Here is a 16,274-nt window from a genome sequence, read left to right as displayed (position 1 = left end):
CATTTAACATCCATATATGGCCAGCTATGTAAACTTTAACATTGATTTATTCTGCAATAGATGTCATTCAATTGGTAACATACATTTGTGTCTTCTAATGCCTCTTGTTAGGGGGAAAGTCATCTAAAAGTAACTGAATGTAATCAGATAACGTTACTGAGTTTGAGTAATCCAAAAGGTACATTACAGAAACAAATTTTGGACAGGTAACTAGTAACGGATTACATTTAGAAAGTAACCTACCCAAACCTTTACCCTGGCCTGGATAGTACCGGATCTGCCTGAACCAGAGGGTGGAGGGTCTGTGGTGAAGTCTACTGGCCAATCAGCATAGGAGGTGTCTACTTTCCTACAGACCGTTGGGTGTGTAGAGAAAACCTGCCCCATAAACAATTTAATGTTGTGCTGTAAATTTTTGCAGACTAATAAAAAAAACATCAAATAGACAAATGGTGTAATTGAAAACGTTTGATAGTGGTTAAGGCCTACATAGTTTGTGTATTGTGGACTTTGAAAAACTACTTTGTAGCATCAGTTCTTGATTACAATTGTGTTGATAATTGCTTATAACTATAATAGGCTACAAATAAATGTTTCACTCAAATGTTTCACTTAAATTCAGCCTTAACCACACATTTCATTCAGCGGCATCAACATCTGTTTTACTTTCATACAACTGATGAAATACTAGATTTAGGGCGGAGAATTTTGATCCATGTTTCATCACCTCATACGATTGAGGGAGTTGTATTAACCTGTGCCGCAGTGCACCGGGATATGGCCCGCGAGCGGTGAGTGAGGAGCGCATCTTCAAATCGAACAGTAATCTGAGCCACTTAGGCAAAATTATGTTTCCTTCATAAAAATACATCTCTTTTCCATAAAATATATCTTCACATTTTCAAACTTGTTTTCATTAAGGCAGATAAACCCTTTTTTTAATCAAAAGCATTACTTTTTGCATTTGAAAATAGAATGCAATCAATGCTAACCCGCTTTACCAGCAGATGCCCGGACATTAATTGAACTCCTCAATGTTGACGTGAGGACTACGCCGTGTCCAATCAGAAAGAAGGCGTGAGTATACAGGCGTCTCATTGGCCTAAAGTTTCGCTTCCAGTTTATCTCTAGCTAGTATAAATAATAATAACACCGTTAAGATTTAGGTGGTGAAAGGCTAGACAAAAAAAAAATACGGATAGCAATATATAATACGTGCCTCAATATTTTCATAAATATTCCATTAGTCTAGAATTTGATATTTCTGCACAAAGTAGCAGTGTGATCCCTGAAGATACAGAATGTCAGTCGACAGTGTGTTTCGGACGCGTTCTCTCGGCGTTGCTTCCGTGGGGCTTCCTGATCAATATGCCGACGGAAAAGCAGCAAAGGTGTGGCAGCTGTACATCGGAGACACGCGGAGTAGAACGGAAGAATACAAAAGCTGGGTGGTGTCCCTGCTAAAACAGCACGGTGTGCAAAGGATACTGGATGTTGCCTGCGGCACAGGGTAGGCATGTCGCCGATACAGCTAGTATTTCTTAACTGTACGTTTATCCGTACACAACAGTTTGTAGGCCCTCGTAGACCACTGCAAACATCCCTATAATAAGCACATAACACATCGAGCTCTAAACCAACCTGTCAGATTTACGTGTGGTTCGTATTGCTTGTAGCATCGTCTCTTTAGTGTCTAGCGTTTGGCTAGGCCTTGATTGCAGTTGCTGAAATATTCCATTAGTTACCACCTGCTTTTTATGCAATGTACGCTTCCACAAAATAAACGTCGTGTGTATTGGCTAGATAGGACAGCCTTCAACGAATGAAAAGCACATTTATTCTGCGGAAATGTAGGCATATTTAAGGAAATCTGCTCAGCGTTGAGAACTGCAATTTACGAATTTACGAATTTTCCCACATTTACGCAACACTGGATTTGTTTTGGATATGGATTAGCTCAAAAGACTGAATGGAACCCAATGTGGCAAATTTATTTCCCTAGATATTACCAACACATGCTCAGTTGCAAACTGCTGCCATTGGGTCACTTCAGAAAGCAGGGTATACATGTTTACATACCTTGATACCTACTAGTGCTCACTATCATAACCCTATCAGCAGTTTTGGGATTACACCTTTAAGGCATAAAACGTACATTTTGATTTATTATAGTAAATTTATGTATTTTTTTCTTACACAATATGGACCAACTTGTTACGTGTGAAGAGATGTTTGTTTTCATTATGGGTCCCTATTCAGGGCATAGTATACAGAATTATAGGCACTACCTGCATGTTTAAGTTATGAAACATAACTCTTAAAAAGACTAACGGATGTTCTCCAAAATAACCAAAAAGCAACAGCAGGTTGCTGTCCACTGCAGTTACTTTACTTTTAGCAGCTCCTTTTAGCTGTACCGCTTCAATGCTTGTGAAACGTTTTGCCACATACCAAATGTTCACTCATGCAGGGGTAAAATGTGGAGCTGTTTTCAGATTGGCTGGGCAGATGGCGTGACTCACACCCATGAAAAAAGTACATGTTGCAGGTTGGAATAGGCTGTCCAGCACATCGAGTTGGAAGAGTCCAAGGAATAGCCCATCTAATCCTTCTGTAAGGGTGTGTACTGGGAAAAAGTGACTCAGTGCTTTGCACCAATATTGGTCTGATAGTGGTGTGTTTTGACTGGTTTTCCTCCACACGGATAGTGTGTATCTGTTTTTGGAGGTCAAATAATCTAGGAAGCTGCTAGTCATCAACATGTTTTTCCAAACATTGTAAACTTCTTTCATCCAGCATTCTGTTATGTCGCCATTGTTGGAGAGACCATAGATTATTGGAAACAAAGGCATATTTCATTGGCAAAGACGTGATCGTCAATGCAAAAGCCTACATAAGTGTCAGGGTTGTATATTGTATCCATGATTTAGTAAGTAGAAGAATTGGAAAAGATTTTGACTGGCTAAGTTCAGACAATGTGTTAACCTACTCATTGTATCATTGCTACACTTGATATCCGGTTGGTTTGTACAGTAGTCACTATCTGGTGTACTCTTCTACTGAGCTAATTTGAGTTATGGCCCTAACGTGTCCTAATTCACATAGCAAACCGTGTGGTAGTTGTAGAATTATCCTAATTTCCAACGAGAAATCCATGGTTGTATGAACATACTGGCAGAGTAGTGCAGTAGACCTTTTGAGTTTGGCAAGTGTGCCCTGGTATCTCCCAAAGTAAACATGGCTGGTGGAACTGGATTATTTCGGAGTGTCCGTGCTATATCCTATTTGGGGCTTTTGGAATGTTCTGCCATAGCAAACCATCTAGTTGTTTTGTCATTTGATCTACTTATATACTCTTGCTCTCTGAGTACTAAATCCCTCTTCTCAACCAATGATACAGTGAGTGACTAATTTAACTGCCAATGCTGTTTCGATTTGTGTCGCAATGGTCTACTATGGAAATAATTGGCACACAGACTGCCAGCTCAGCAAAAGCTTGAGCACAGGTCCACCCCATTCACAAATGTTTCTATAGTGTGTTCGCTGTCCACTAAAATGTATGAGCATTGGCTTTAACAAAACTGTTGCAGGTGTCACTGTACATATTGGTAATCATTTGTAAGGTGTTTGTTATCCATTTTTCATCAACCAGACTGTTTGCCTTTAACCTTAGCAACACACTGAATTGAGTCACACACCCAACAAAAGCAGTGATAGTTTAGCTTAGGACCATTTAGGGACTGGGTAGCTGACGCTAGCTTAGTTTAGCACAAAGCTAGGCAACTTCGTATAGGCCTGTGGTTTTGTTACTGCCATGTTACTGAATGTTTATCGTTATGTGTTTCTACAACAATTTCCACACCTGAACTTCTCCTTGAAGGTTAGATAAGCAAATAATTACTTCAAAACCCAACACCAATGGTTTTGATTTATTGCAGCGTGGACTCCATCATGTTGGTTGAGGAGGGATTTAAGATGACGAGCGTGGACGCCAGCGACAAAATGCTCAAGTACGCGCTGAAGGAAAGGTGGGAGAGAAGAAAAGAGCGTGCCTTTGACCAGTGGGGTGAGTAGTGATGGTGTGTCTGACAGATTCAAATCTGCTTCTCCTGTGCGCAACAATGCTTTGTTAGGCATGCACATTTCGGTCAATTTTGCTGCCGCCTGACTGACTAACTAACCTTCATTTAACCGGTCAACAACAGTAACATGTTTTCCAAACAGTAAAATGATGTGACCAACAGAAAATACTATTAGAGATCTGTATATAATGATGAGATGCTTAAGTTTCCGCCCTAACAATGGGAGTCGGCCCTAGGTGGGAGGGTAGGCGACAAGCTTATGCCCAAAATAATATGGGTTTGTTTTGGACAGATTTTGGCGAGAGTGAAACTTCTCGCTTTGCCTCTTCCTTTCTGATACGTATGCATACAAGGACTGGACATTTTTCATTAAGAGCTTAATGGAAACATGCAACAATAGCAAGCCTATCGTCTCACTGTTCAAAAGGCTATAGCCTATTATTGAACATGCAAGTCCTGTAATGAAGCAGCTAATAAAACGTCATTTTCAAACATTTGCCAAAAGGCAATTTGTGTAGAACACCGTCGTTCTTAACCTAATACGAGCAGTTGTGACCAAGATTAAAATCTCAGTTAACTCAGAAAGAGGGGGAATCTAAAAGCGAGAACTATAATGCGTTGTGGTTATGACTAGGATTGTGCCTTTTGGCTTCTGGATAACGAAAGAAAATTGATATGTAGAACAGGTGAGAAATGCTGTTAAAGGCACAAGGAAGTCTTATAAAATAATTGCATCCACATTTCTACGGGTGGATTTTCGCAAGGTAAGACATGCCTCATCATTTGAAGTAAAGTAAAACATTCAGGTTTCAAACAATTCTACTACTTCAAGATCACATTGCAAGGTGGTGGGTGACACTTTGATAGTCAACGGTAGGCAGGCTTATAGCCTATACACCTGAAGGGTGAATGGGAGGTGCGCTTTAATTCAGAGTTCAAAAATTAAAATGTCTCCTTTTTAATCGTGGTCGCAAGTTAACACGTGATTGCGTTTAGAATCGTATATGGCCTCTTTGTTATTTTGTGTTAATTTATAATTTTAAAGCAGTGCAGTTCAAGAAAGAGTTGAGTTCTTTCACGGTAAGGTGAAAGACACCTGTTGTGTTGAGTGCATGTGACATAAAGTTTAATTTGAGAATTCTTATTTGTTGTGCAATAACTAGGCTTACAAAAACAGGTTTTACTCCAGTAGCCTACATACTTTTTGAGGAGCTACTCTTGTGCTGTCTGACAGGTGGTAGGCTCTGTATGCTATGGGTGTGTGATGATAAGCTGCATGATGACGAACGAAAATATACACGCTGCAGTTTAACTCCACACAATTATGCAAATGACCCTATAGACCAATAAGTATGACCGGTAAAATTATTTTTGGCCGTTACCTGATTAACGGTTAGCCGTTAACATCTCTATTTGTTAGCCTGCTGAGCTAAAGCTTAGCTCACAATTCCTCAGCTTTCCTAATTGGTATTAAACTAGGAGGGAAGATGTCAAAGAAAATACTCTAGACCTAAATATAATTTCTTAATTTTGTTCCTCTTTTTCCTTACCCTCTTCCAGTGATCGAAGAGGCCAACTGGCTGACGCTTACAGAAGATGTGCAGAAGCCAGGGAATGGGTTTGATGCAGTCATCTGCCTGGGAAACTCCTTCGCTCACTTGCCAGACTTCAAAGGTGAGTGAGGGGTAGGCAGCCAGTATTGTCATTACCTAACTGATTTTGGACTCACAACTTATTTGTGCACGCTTTGAAGTTCTTGGTACTTTATTATTGTGCCTTCTCTGTGTTGGGCTGGAACGAAAGCCTGCACGTTGTGTAGCTTTGCAGGACCGGGATGATATCTGACCTTGCAAGTAATAATTGATAGTTCCGTTATAACAGTATAAGTACTAGTAACAGTATACAAGTAATGCACTCCCCACACATACGACATGCAGAGATAGTCATCTTTTTTTTTTAAACACCTCTTCAAGAAAGCCTATGGTCCATGTTTGACTCTCTCTACCCTTCCTTCAGTGCCTTAACAGTTTCTTATATTCCCCCCAAACCCTTACCCTAAACGAGGTCCGTTTCCTATTCCCAAACCTACCGCCTAAACCTAATAACTTACCATAAACCGGGTTTGTATCCTGTACCCAACCCCTCCCTATTTGTATCTGTCCTGTATTGTCTTGCCCTTTGATTTTAAATTGTACTTTTGATAATGGCACTGGAGGTGATGTCTGTTGTTTTACGGGCTCCTAACCAACTGCTTTTTTTATTTTATTTTTTTCACACTGTAACTCATTTTGTACATAATGTTGCTGCTACCGTCCTATGACCGAAAAGAGCTTCTGGACATCAGAACAGTCATTACTCACCTCAAACTGGATAAAGACTTTTTCTTTAATGAGTCTGACGCAAAGGATAACCTGCTTTGGCAAGATCAGGCTCAGATACCTGTCATCCATGTGAAGAAAAGACAGAGAAAAGGGGAGGATGGTCGGATGCTTTCACCGGCGAGGTAAACCACTGATGTCTAATATTAAAGAAGTCTCGAGGCATTGTTCGCCTGAGGTAGAATACCTCATGATAAGCTGTAGACCACACCATCTACCAAGAGTTCTCATCTATATTATTCGTAGCCATTTACTTACCGCCATAAACAGATGCTGGCACTCATGAGCTGTTTAAGGCCAGACAGCAAACAAACATCTATTTGACGTAATTTCTACCAGCATGTCACGTATGTAACTAGAAGAAAAAAAACTCTAGACCGCCTTTACTCCACACAGAGATGCATACAAAGCGCTCCCTCGCCCTCCATTTGGCAAATCTGACCATAATTCTATCCTCCTGATTCCTGCTTTAGTTTTTGCTTGTAAGCAGGAAGTACCAGTGACTCGTTCAATACGGAAGTGGTCAGATGACGTGGATTCTACGCTACAGGACTGTTTGCTAGCGCAGGCTGGCTTCATCAATAAGTGCATCGACGACGTCGTCACCACAGTGACTGTACATACATATCCCAACCAGAAGCCATGGATTACAGGCAACATCCGCACCGAGCTAAAGGATAGAGCTGCCGCTTTCAAGGAGTGGGACACTATTCTGGATGCTTATAAGAAATCCTGCTCTGCTCTCAGACCAACCATCAAACAGGCAAAGCATCAGTACAGGACTAAGATTGAATACTACTACACCGGCTCTAATGCTCGACTGATGTGGCAGGGCTTGCAAACTATTACGGACTACAAAGACAAACCCAGTGACGCAAGCCTACCAGACAAGCTAAATGCCTTCTAATGCTCGCTTCGAGGCAAGAAACACTGAAGTATGAATGAGCTCACCAGCTGTTCCCGGACGACTGTGATCACGCTCTCCGTAGCCAATGTGAGCAAGAACTTTAAACAGGTCAACATTCACAAGGCCGCGGTGCCAGATGCATTACCAGGACTTATTCTCAAAGCTTGCGTGGACCAACTGACATTTTCAACTGAGTCTGTAATACATACATGTTTCGAACAGACCACCATAGTCCCTGTGCCCAAGAAAGCGAAGATAACCTGCCAAAATTATTATTATTATTACCCCCCCGTGGCACTCACGTTGGTAGCCATGAAGTGCTTTGAAGGGCCAGTCATGGCTCACATCAACACCATCATGCCGGATTTTTTTATTTATTTGATGCACTTGTTTTTTGATTTTATGGAGACCTACTTTTAATGTAAGATGTCCTTGAGTGTCTTGAAAGATAAAATGTATATATACATACACACACACTGGTCAAAAAAAATAAAGGGAACACTAAAATAACACATCCTAGATCTGAATGAATGAAATATTCATATTAAATACTTTTTTTCTTTACATAGTTGAATGTGCTGACAACAAAATCACACAAACTATCAATGGAAATCAAATTTATCAACCCATGGAGGTCTGGATTTGGAGTCACACACAAAATTAAAGTGGAAAACCACACTACAGGCTGATCCAACTTTGATGTAATGTCCTTAAAACAAGTCAAAATGAGGCTCAGTAGTGTGTGTGGCCTCCACGTGCCTGTGTGACCTCCCTACAACGCCTGGGCATGCTCCTGATGAGGTGGCGGATGGTCTCCTGAGGGATCTCCTCCCAGACCTGGACTAAAGCATCTGCCAACTCCCGGACAGTCTGTGGTGCAACGTGGCGTTGGTGGATGGAGCGATACATGATGTCCCAGTGCTCAATTGGATTCAGGTCTGGGGAACGGGCGGGCCAGTCCATAGCATCAATGCCTTCCTCTTGCAGGAACTGCTGACACACTCCAGCCACATGAGGTCTAGCATTGTCTTGCATTAGGAGGAACCCAGGGCCAACCGCACCAGCATATGGTCTCACAAGGGGTCTGAGGATCTCATCTCGGTACCTAATGCAGTCAGGCTACCTCTAGCGAGCACATGGAGGGCTGTGCGGCCCCCCCAAAGAAATGCCACCCCACACCATGACTGACCCACCGCCAAACTGGTCATGCTGGAGGATGTTGCAGGCAGCAGAACGTTCTCCATGGCTTCTCCAGACTCTGTCACATGCTCAGTGTGAACCTGTTTTCATCTGTGAAGAGCACAGTGGCAAATTTGCCAATCTTGGTGTTCTCTAACAAATGCCAAACGTCCTGCACGGTGTTGGGCTGTAAGCACAACCCCCACCTGTGGACGTCGGGCCCTCGTACCACCCTCATGGAGTCTGTTTCTGACCGTTTGAGCAGACACATGCACATTTGTGGCCTGCTGGAGGTCATTTTGCAGGGCTCTGGCAGTGCTCCTCCTGCTCCTCTTTGCACAAAGTCGGAGGTAGTGGTCCTGCTGCTGGGTTGTTGCCCTCCTACGGCCTCCTCTACGTCTCCTGATATACTGGCCTGTCTCCTGGTAGCGCCTCCATGCTCTGGACACTATGCTGACTGACAGACACAGCAAACCTTCTTGCCACAGCTCGCATTGATGAGCTGCTCTACCTGAGCCACTTGTGGGTTGTAGACTCCGTCTCATGCTACCACTAGAGTGAAAGCACCGCCAGCATTCAAAAGTGACCAAAACATCAGCCAGGAAGGATAGGAACTGAGAAGTGGTCTGTGGTCACCACCTGCAGAACCACTCCTTTATTGGGGGTGTCTTGCTAATTGCCTATAATTTCCACCTGTTGTCTATTCCATTTGTACAACAGCATGTGAAATTTATTGTCAATCAGTGTTGCTTCCTAAGTGGACAGTTTGATTTCACAGAAGTGTGATTGACTTGGAGTTACATTGTGTTGTTTAAGTGTTCCCTTTATTTTTTTTTGAGCAGTGTGTATATATATTTTTTGCCAGTAATAGTATATTGATTGTTTTGTGGTTAAGATTTATTGATGTTTGTCTATCCCAGGGGACCAGAGTGATCAGAAGTTAGCCCTGCAGAATATCGCCAGCATGGTGAGACCAGGGGGCATCCTAATCATTGACCACCGTAACTACGACTATATTCTGGAGACAGGCAGAGCGCCCCAGGGCAAGAACATCTACTACAAGGTACTAAATAAAAACAAACGTTTGAGAAACGTTGCATTCACATACTACAATACGTATCAGCAGTGGTTGGCATATCTATTAGTCTATGTCAATCCATCTGATTATCATATTAGTTTGTCGCTCTGTCCTGACCAACCATTCCTTTCTTCCATCTAATCTATCTATCAAGTTACCTACCCTTTTATTTAGTTAATTTGTTATTTTTGGGGGGGATGACATGTATCACCGTCAAGGTGAAAAATCTGTTTGTTCCTTTGAGCAAAGCACTTAACCCTAATTTGCTCCAGGAGTGCTGTACTACTATGGCTGACCCTGTAAAACCACACGTTTCACTGAACTTATCCGGTGTATAAAATATATATTCAGTACCATTCAAGTTTGGACACACCTACTCATTCCAGGGTTTTTCTTTATTTTTACTATTTTCTACATAGTTTTGATGTCTTCACAATTACAATGAAATGACATATGGAATCATGTAGTAATCAAAAAGTGTAGATTTTTCAAAGTAGCCACCCTTTGCATTGATGACAGCTTTGCAAACTCTTTACATTATCTCAACCAGCTTTATGAGGTAGTCACCTGGAAATGCATTTCAATTAACAGGTGTGCCTTAAGTTAATTTGGGGTATTTTTTCCTTAATGTGTTTAAAATAAAATAAAAATCACCTTTTATTTAACCAGGGTAGGCCAGTTGAGAACAAGTTCTCATTTACATCTGCGACCTGGCCAAGATAAAGCAAAGCAGTGTGACACAAACAACAGAGTTACACATGGAATAAGGAAACGTACAGTCAATAACACAATAGAAAATTCTATATACAGTGTATGCAAATGTAATAAGACTAGGGAGGTAAGGCAATAAACAGGCCATAGTGGCAAAATAATTACAATTTAGCACTTAAACACTGCAGTGATAGATGTGCAGAAGGTGGATGTGCAGGTAAAAATACTGGGGTGCCAAGGAGCAAAAAACAATGTGGGGATGAGGTAGTTGGGTGGGTTATTTAAAAATGGGCTGTGTACAGGTGCAATGATTGGTAAGCTGCTCTGACAGCTGATGCTTAAAGTTAGTGAAGGAGATATGAGTCTCCAGCTTCAGTGATTAAAAAAAGAAAGACATTTGCAATTTGTTTGCAAGTCTTTGGCAGCAGAGAAATGGAAGGAAAGGCGGCCAAATGAGAAGTTGACTTTGGGGATGACCAGTGAAAAATACCTGCTGGAGCACGTGCTATGGGTGAGTGCTGCTATAGTGAGCTGAGATATGGCGGGTCTTTACCTAGCAAAGACGTATAGATGACCTGGAGCCAGTGGGTTTGGTGACGAATATGAAGCGAGGGCCAGCCAATAAGAGCAAACAGGTCGCAGTGGTGGGTATTATTATTATGGGGCTTTGGTGACAACGGATGGCACTGTGATAGACTACATCCAGTTTACTGAGTAGTGTTGGAGGCTATTTTGTAAATTACATTGCCGAAGTCAAGGATCGGTAGGATAGTCAGTTTTACGAGGGTATGTTTGGCAGCATGAGTGAAGTATGCTTTATTGTGAAATAGGACTGCAATTCTAGATTTAATTTGATTGGATATGCTTAATCAGAGTCTGGAGAGTTTAGTCTAACCCGACACCTAGGTATTTGTAGTTGTCCACATATTCTAAGTCAGAACCGTCCAGAGAAGTGATGCTAGACAGGTGGGCGTGTGCGGGCAGCGATCGGTTGAAGAGTTTTACTAGCATTTAAAAGCAGTTGAAGGCCACGGAAGGAGTGTTGTATGGCATTGAAGCTCGTCTGGAGGTTTGTTAATTGTCCAAAGACGGGCCAGAAGTATACAGATGGGTGTTGTCTGTGTAGAGGTGGATCAGAGAATCACCAGCAGCAGGAGCGACCTCATTGATGTATACAGAGAAGAGTCGGCCCGAGAATTTAACCCTGTGGCACCCCATAGACTGCCAGAAGTCCAAACAGGCCCTCCGATTTGACACACTGAACTCTATCTGAGAAGAAGTTGGTGAACCAGGTGAGGCAGTCATTTGAGAAACCAAGGCTGTGGAGTCTGCTGATAAGAATGTGGTGATTGACAGAGTCGAGCCTTTGCCAGGTCGATGAAGACTTATCTTTTTGAGCGTTTGAGACAATCAGCATTTGAGACAATCCATGGGGTGGTATATAGAAGATATAGAAGCCCGATTTGTTAGTCCATATTATGGCGTGAACAGCTTAAATAAGCAAAGGGAAATTATCATTACATTAAGACATGAAGGTCAGTCAGTCAATTCATTTCAAAAACTTTGAAAGTTTCTTCAAGTGCAGTTGCAACTGGCTCTCATGAGGACCGCCACAGGAAAGGAAGACCGAGTTACCGCTGGTGCAGAGGATAAGTTGCATCTCGGCTTTCAGCCCAAATAAATTCTTCAGAGTTCAAGTAACAGACACATCTCAATATCAATTGTTCAGAAGAGACTGTGAATCAGGCCTTCATGGTCGAACTACTGCAAAGAAACCACCAGTAAAGGACACCAATAAGAAGAGACTTGCTTGGGCCAAGAAACATGAGCAGTGGCCACTTAGACCAGTGGAAATCTGTCCTTTGGTCTGATGAGTCCAAATGTTAGATTTTTGGTTCCAACAACCGTGTGTGAGATGCAGAGTAGGTGAACGGATGATCTCCCCATGTGTGGTTCCCACCGCGAATCATGGAGGAGGAGGTGTGATGTTGTCAGAGTGCTTTGCTTGTGACACTAATTTAGAATTCAAGGCACACTTAACCAGCATGGCTACCACAGCATTCTGCAGTGATACGCTGCCCCATCTGGCTTGCGCATTGTGGGGACTATCTTTTGTTTTTCAACAGGACAATGACCCAACACACCTCCAGGCTGTGTAAGGGCTATTTGACCAATGAGAGTGATGGAGTGCCTCAACCAAATTGAGATGGTTTGGGATGAGTTGGACCGCAGATTGAAGGAAAAGCAGCCAACGAATGCTCCGCATATGTGGGAAGTCGTTCAAGATGGTTGGAAAAGCATTCCAGGTGAAGCTGGTGGAGAGGATGACAGCTTGGCATTAAGGCAAAGGGTGGTTACTTTGAAGAATCTCAAATATGTTTTGATTTGTTTAACACTTTTCTGGTTACCACGTGATTCCATGTGTTATTTCATTTTTATATCACTATTCTATAATTTAGAAAATAGTAAAAATAAAGAAAAACCCTTGAATGAGTAGGTATGTCCAAATCTTTGACTGGTACTGTGTGTATGTATAATGACCGCATGGCAAGGGGAAACATTAATAATCACAACAGGGATACTAAAGCTGCAATATTCCAAGGGAATCCTAAAGCTGCAATATTCCAAGGGAATCCTATCTGTAAACTTTCACTCCCTTCAAAATAAACCTATCTCTTGGAATAGTTCCCAAGGTAAAGTGCTATTGCACCACTTACGCAATCACTAGCCCAAATTGCCATTCTGATTTTAACACAGTTTATGCCGAGCCTTGTTGCGCAGGAAAATATAAAATATGAGGAAATGTTACTTAGTTTTTCATGAGAATTATGAAGTGCGAGAAACTGAAGCTGTCTGGTTTTAAAGGTAAAAAGTGTTTGGTCGGTGAAAGTCTATGTCGGCGGTTCTCAACCTTGGATACTAGTACCCCTGGGGGTTACCTGGCCTATCCACAGGATGTACTTCAAGAATCATAAATGCCACTGCATCAGTTGCACATATTTTATTTTACTAGGCAAGTCAGTTAAGAACTAATTCTTATTTAACAATGACTGCCTAGCTCGGCGAAACCCTAACCCGGACGATGCTGAGCCAATTGTGCGCCAATTGTGTCCCAATCACGGCCGGTTGTGATACAGCCTGGGATGCAGTGCCTTAGACCGCTTCGCCACTCTGGATCACATGAGGGGGTACTGGGGGTTGAGTAACCTAAAGTATGCTGAGAACCACAGGCCTATGTGGGAGTGCTATCAGTGCATTTACTGCTTGAAGAAGTCATTCGGACACAGTAATTTATGGGGATGCTATTCCTGCCAAAACTGGCCAGCAGATGAGTTTTCGGCATAAATCTCCCAAAAGCCTGTCGGATATTGTGTTCTTTGCAAAGAAAACAATTTCAGAGAGTCCAGGAAAGTAGATGCAGATTTTATTGAACTCGATGCCCTGATAGAAGTAGACTGGAATCTACAATTTTTTTTATTTCTTAGGCCTGCTTAAAAATGTAAGCACTTGCTTTCAAAGTTACTCACTCGTTCTTAAAGTCTGGTAAAGTGCAGCCTATAAATACGGCCAGGTAAACAGTCCTTAAGCAAATTCCCCCCACTTACGGAAAAAGTCTGTCAGCGCCCAACGTCTTGTTGCTCATAGCAACAGCTTCCTTATTTTTACGTGATTAGTTAGCAGTACCACCTTGCTATCAACACTTTGTTTATGCCCCTATATTGGCCACTGAAGGGTTACAGTTGTCTTCTGTACTATTTTACACCAATATACTGTAGTCATAATAAAATGTAATGAGTTCTCTTACATGCTAGTGTTTGCATCCATGCCTCGGTATTATGCTGTATGCATGTCCTTATCCATACTGTTTTGTGGCTAACCCCCGTGTGTCTGTCATTTTTCAGAGTGATCTTACTCAGGACATCACCACCTCTGTGCTGTGGGTCGACAACAAGCCTCACATGATCACCCTGGACTACACCGTACAGGTGCCAGAGGGCCCACAGAGTTCCCCCGAACTTAGGTACAACTACTTATATCATTAAGATGTATTCATAATGCATTGTAAAACTTGTCATGAGCACATTAAGATGCGGTCAAATATATTGACAACCTTACACCTTTGCAATGGAGCGCAATGTTCTGTTTTCTCTTTTCAAAACATGTTGAATGGCTATTTTTTACTTGTAAAAGTTTACTTGTAACATACCACGTGAGATAAATCACCCAGTAAATGTGATTACTTGCCTCCAACCAAATTCATAATTTAGTCCAGTATTATTTTACATTTGAAGTTTAAAATCTTAATTTCATTTTATATTTGTTAATTTAGTTCTTGTTGGCTAGGAGAGTAAGTGTGATCCCCCATTTTTATGCCTCGTGTCTGTGTTCCCGCAGCAAATTCCGCCTGTCCTATTACCCTCACCGTATTGACAACTTCAAAGAGATCCTGACGGGAGCCTTCCACGGGAAGTGTGAGCACAGTGTCTACGGCGACTTCAAGACCTACACCCCTGGCCAGAGCCAGGCCCCCTGCTACTTCATCCACGTGGTCAAGAAGACCGCTTAGGGACCCCACAGAACTTTCCCACGATTTTGTATCTCAACCCTCATTATTTCTCCCTACACTTTCTGTCTCTTCTGCTGACCCTTCTGTTCAAACCGCCTCTTCTCCCTTTCTGAACCAAAACAAACCTGAGCCCAAATGCCCATATTCATGCTGTTCGATCCCTTGGTCTTTCAGGGGCTTTTAACTCTCAGGCAACGCAAGAGACGAGACACTCAACAGCCATCTTGAGTGATGTGGAAGCATCTACCAACCATGCTTGGTAGTATTTTGTCAGCCGGTGATTGTCGAGCAAATAACTGCCGGTCTCACCGTAATTTACAATGAATTAACATAAACACGTTTAGCATCTCCTGGCTTCCACACACAGCCTACAAGCCACTTGATAATATTCTCACCAGGCCTTGAATTTCCTAACGGCATCCCCCTTGTGTTGCCGTAATGCCATTTTAAAACAAATCATGCCATTTGCGGCCAATGTGGCCGTTGTGTCCTGACTATAATTATAATTCTCCTGGCAGTCGTGCTCTGACGCACCTCTTACTCACATGGCTCTCTGATATCTCAATTATTATTATTAGCCAATGCCTGTTATGTGATCGGGTCCTTCTCACATGGGTCTCAGCCCCGAAGTAGGCTACAAGTGAAGACGGACACATCAGAGGCGCGTATTGAAGATGTAAAATATAGACAGTTTTAACTTTTTGTCAGCCAACAAGATGAGTAGGCCTAACGAACAGCAAACGCACTAGCCTAAGTAGATCTCCCATAGGATAAAAGTTGATCTATTCTATTGGTCAACTTGTCCTTCTGTGCGAGATAAATATTCCAAACATACTCTGGGACAGTTGTGGGATGTGATAGATCACAAATTAATACAACCACTCGCATCAAAAAAACTTTAAAAGCAATGAGGCTGACGCAACAGATCTGAACATTAATCTTAAAATCTTGTTAGGCTACTTCACATTTGTAAGTGCAGCAATTCTCACACTGCAGTAGGCTATAGGTGTGAATGTTCCAAAATGCAATCCATAAGCAGGAAAACACTTCTCAAATGTGACCGCAAATGTGATTTATGCATGTAATGCATTATATAAAGGTGTATTTTTCATGGTGAAAATGATCTTCACCAAACTCACGTACGTGCTGCCTATGTATGCCAGTTAGGCTCCACACCGGTTGTAAAGCAGATTTAATGTGCTTAATTTTAAGACGTTATTTGGCCACTTTAGTTATGATACAAACCTTTTTGATTATCATGAAGTAATTTAAAAAAAGGATGTGCTCTTTCTTGCCTTACTGCACACATTCACAAGTGATAGGCTAATATTTTCACCCATCAGACTGTTCTTAATTTAATCCTGTCTTTACA

The 16,274-nt window shown here is 42.0% G+C and overlaps 1 protein-coding gene across 1 annotated transcript; it reads left to right on the top strand.

Annotated features, from left to right (window-relative positions):
• The first annotated feature begins 1,134 nt into the window (after positions 1–1,134).
• On the top strand, positions 1,135–14,996 carry gnmt (glycine N-methyltransferase). The gene is made up of 6 exons (XM_029641056.2): positions 1,135–1,510; positions 3,939–4,066; positions 5,643–5,756; positions 9,467–9,609; positions 14,238–14,356; positions 14,731–14,996. Exons 1-6 carry the CDS (start codon positions 1,302–1,304, stop codon positions 14,900–14,902), a joined length of 885 nt encoding a protein of 294 aa, XP_029496916.1. The 5' UTR covers positions 1,135–1,301; the 3' UTR covers positions 14,903–14,996.
• The last annotated feature ends 1,278 nt before the right edge of the window (positions 14,997–16,274 follow it).

This window comes from Oncorhynchus nerka, linkage group LG28 (genome assembly GCF_034236695.1).
Source record: "Oncorhynchus nerka isolate Pitt River linkage group LG28, Oner_Uvic_2.0, whole genome shotgun sequence".
Lineage (NCBI taxonomy): Eukaryota > Metazoa > Chordata > Actinopteri > Salmoniformes > Salmonidae > Oncorhynchus > Oncorhynchus nerka.
This window is presented reverse-complemented; position numbering and strand designations above follow the sequence as displayed.

Coding starts and splice junctions, on each gene's coding strand:
- gnmt (XM_029641056.2), top strand. CDS start 1,302: ATGTCAGTCGACAGTGTGTTTCGGACGCGTTCTCTCGGCGTTGCTTCC. Junction 4,067..5,642: donor GCGTGCCTTTGACCAGTGGG/GTGAGTAGTGAT, acceptor ACCCTCTTCCAG/TGATCGAAGAGGCCAACTGG. Junction 9,610..14,237: donor GCAAGAACATCTACTACAAG/GTACTAAATAAA, acceptor GTCATTTTTCAG/AGTGATCTTACTCAGGACAT.